The sequence below is a fragment of the Triplophysa rosa genome, linkage group LG14, assembly GCF_024868665.1.
Source record: "Triplophysa rosa linkage group LG14, Trosa_1v2, whole genome shotgun sequence".
Taxonomy (NCBI): Eukaryota; Metazoa; Chordata; class Actinopteri; order Cypriniformes; family Nemacheilidae; genus Triplophysa; species Triplophysa rosa.
The window spans coordinates 10,183,668-10,186,991 of record NC_079903.1 but is presented as its reverse complement, the minus strand read 5'-3'; the positions used below and the strand labels follow the sequence as shown (position 1 = coordinate 10,186,991).

At 47.7% G+C, this 3,324-nt stretch overlaps 1 protein-coding gene across 1 annotated transcript in view; it reads right to left on the bottom strand.

The window, feature by feature from the left end:
• Positions 1-2,276: 2,276 nt before the first annotated feature.
• LOC130564460 (uncharacterized) overlaps positions 2,277-3,324 on the bottom strand; it is a 7,127-nt gene continuing 6,079 nt past the window's right edge. Inside the window, exon 6 of the mRNA XM_057350539.1 lies at positions 2,277-2,387. Coding sequence (XP_057206522.1) covers positions 2,277-2,387 — 111 coding nt within the window. The remainder of the gene's footprint in view (positions 2,388-3,324) is intronic.

The window sequence follows — 3,324 nt, the reverse complement described above, 5'->3', positions numbered from 1 at the left end:
GAACTGCATATATACATTAACTGTAATCTATTCTAATTTTCTATTCTTCAGATGAAAACTGTTAAACATTACAAATTGTTTAAAGACTAGTAACATCATCCCCACTACCTTTGCTAGCCCAGTCGTCATCACCAATGCTTTTTTGAATATCTGTATCTCTCTCCCACACTTTTCTAATCGTCTCTGGAGTCAGTGATGCCAGGGGTTCAATCATAGACACATAAGCCTGTTGAACGGCAGTCCCAAATTGATGTGTAGACCATCTAAATTCCACCTGTAGACTCTGTTAGTTGGGCAGGGTGATGTATTGTTACCTTAAAATGCTCCCTCACTTTGGTCCCAAGAGGGTGGTGATGTTACCTACTCAGAGCAAGTGAGCATGATGGAGGGCACTACCCATACTGTCACTGAGGTTAACATGTCGTCGCCTTCGAATTATAAGGTTTTATCTGTGGTCTGAGTAGTTTTGGGATATTGAGATTTAAAGTTTTTGCATTTCATATAGCAAAAATGATGAGGAACAAATCTCTTATACATGAAAGAGAGAGACCCTTAATGTATTCCAAATGTACAATAGCAACATTTTCTGAAATTTGTAAATGGTTTTTTTTTTGGAACAGGTCAAGCGCAGATAGAACCTTCAGAATCTGAAAAATCACTTTCGGTTTAGAATTATAAGGTTCTATCTGCAAACATGCATTAAAGTAACATTTTCAAGCAAAACAAACAATTTACTTCTACACTAAATTCATGTTTTAATAAGTTACTATAAAGTAAAAAATTACATTTACATGGATTTTGTGACCCCCATTTCATATTTTAGGATGCTTTTGCATGTAAAGTAAAGCTGGATGTTTTATCCACAGGAGGGAGAGATAAAATTACTTTGAGATGAGTATGGCTGAAAAACATTATAATTGTATATTTTTGTAATTAAGACTCTTGCCATTGTCATAATGCATTTAATGCCGAATAGTGAACAGTCTATGTAAACACCATACCTTTCGTTTTGTTGTTAAAATTAAGGAAATTTAGTGCCATCCAGGCCTTAATTTCCTCAAGGCAATGCAGTAGTGGTGCAAAAAATGCCACGAGTCAAACTGTAGTCATTCAAGCTTTATTAGGTTTGTTCAAGAACCTGAAAGACAAAACATGATATTTCAGCATCAATAGAACACAGATTTAAGAACTTATTGTCTTCCGGGCCTGTGTGGTCCAGGGCGCCCAGGTCCGGGCCTGTGTGGTCCAGGGCGCCCAGGTCCGGGCCTGTGTGGTCCAGGGCGCCCAGGTCCGGGCCTGTGTGGTCCAGGGCGCCCAGGTCCGGGCCCAGGCCTATGTGGTCCAGGCCTATGTGGTCCAGGCCTATGTGGTCCAGGCCTATGTGGTCCAGGCCTATGTGGTCCAGGCCTATGTGGTCCAGGCCTATGTGGTCCAGGCCTATGTGGTCCAGGCCTATGTGGTCCAGGCCTATGTGGTCCAGGCCTATGTGTCCAGGCCTATGTGGTCCAGGCCTATGTGGTCCAGGCCTATGTGGTCCAGGCCTATGTGGTCCAGGCCTATGTGGTCCAGGCCTATGTGGTCCAGGCCTATGTGGTCCAGGCCTATGTGGTCCAGGCCATGTTGTGGTCAGGCCTATGTGGTCCAGGCCTATGGGTCCAGGCCTATGTGGTCCAGGCCATGTTGTGGTCCAGGCCTATGTGGTCCAGGCCTATGTGGTCCAGGCCTATGTGGTCCAGGCCTATGTGGTCCAGGCCTATGTGGTCCAGGCCTAGCTGTGTGCCAGGCCTATGCCTGGTCCAGGCCTATGTGGTCCAGGCCTGCAGTCCAGGCCTATGTGGTCCAGGCCCCATGTGGTCCAGGCCTATGTGGTCGCAGGCCGCATGTGGTCCAGGCCTATGTGGTCCAGGCCTATGTGGTCCAGGCCTATGTGGTCCAGGCCTATGTGGTCCAGGCCTATGTGGTCCAGGCCTATGTGGTCCAGGCCTATGTGGTCCAGGCCTATGTGGTCCAGGCCTATGTGGTCCAGGCCTATGTGGTCCAGGCCTATGTGGTCCAGGTCCCGCCAGGTCCAGGCCGCCAGGTTCCACGGCGCGCCCAGGCTCCAGGCCCGCGCCAGGTCCAGGCCGCCCAGGTCCAGGCCCTGCCACAGGTCCAGGCGCCAGGTCCAGGCCGCAGGCTCCAGGCCGCCAGAGCCCAGCGCGGCCCCAGGGCCCTCAGGCCGCCCGAGGCCTACCGCGCCGCGGCCAGGTCGCGCCGCAGGCCAAAAGTTAGGGGTCTTATTGAGGGTCAGCAGAAGGTACGGTCGTGGCAGCTGTTAGCAGCGTCAAAGGACAGGAAAGAATCACTTCTTGGTCAAGGTATAGCAAAGGGAGATGCCTTTCCGTATCCTGAGACAAAAATTGCATTAATATAGGCTTTCAAATTTGAAACGCTCCGGTTTGTGACTACAAAAAGACAGCATAAGAAATTTGTGTAGTTGACAGAACAGTTACGTCTTACCTTCCATTACCCAACAGCTTCCAGTAAATGGTGCTGTAACACTCAGAGACCATCAACAGTATCCATGTTGACCCACATTTAGAGTACTCTAACAGCAGAGGCTGCCATGATCCATCAACTAAAAGAGAAGGGAAAGCCTCACAACCACATCAAGTTAAATTACTCAAGAATTTAACGAAAAACTACCTTTGATCTTGACTTATCAGCCCGAGCCCAAGCAAGATAACCATTCCATGGGCAAGCAAGAAATGTAGGAAGGGGAGAACTCTCAGGGCATGAGCCTGCACTGTGCCCCCATTAGAATCAGAGACAGAATATAACTTCCACGCTGTCAGAAGAGAGAAACGATTAAGCCCCATTTGCACAAAACAACTGCAGCAAAGTAATTTTAAGTACGAGGCGGGCATGCACTGACCTGTTGTCGGACAGGACAGCCAGGAAAGGAACAGAAAATGTTACATCCGACGAACCCTCTTCACAGAGATACCGCAGCTGGCTGGGATTTCAGACAGAGGCACTGGAGACCCACTCCTATTTAAAAAAACATACCATAACAGGACTTATAAAATGTGAAAAGAGAAACCAAAAGGTTGGATAGGCTTACCTTTATCAACCAGGAAGTGGGGCATTCTTGGGCCAGGAACACGCAGGGTCATGGCATCGTTACCACAGTGCACAGAAGGACCCAGACGTTTCAGCCTTAGCTCAGCAAATTGGAATTGTGCTTAATTTAGTTAAATAAGACAAGTCAACCAGTTGCCCATTTAATATAAAGCTGCAATTTAAACATTACAATTAACATACCTTGTTCACCAGACCAGTATA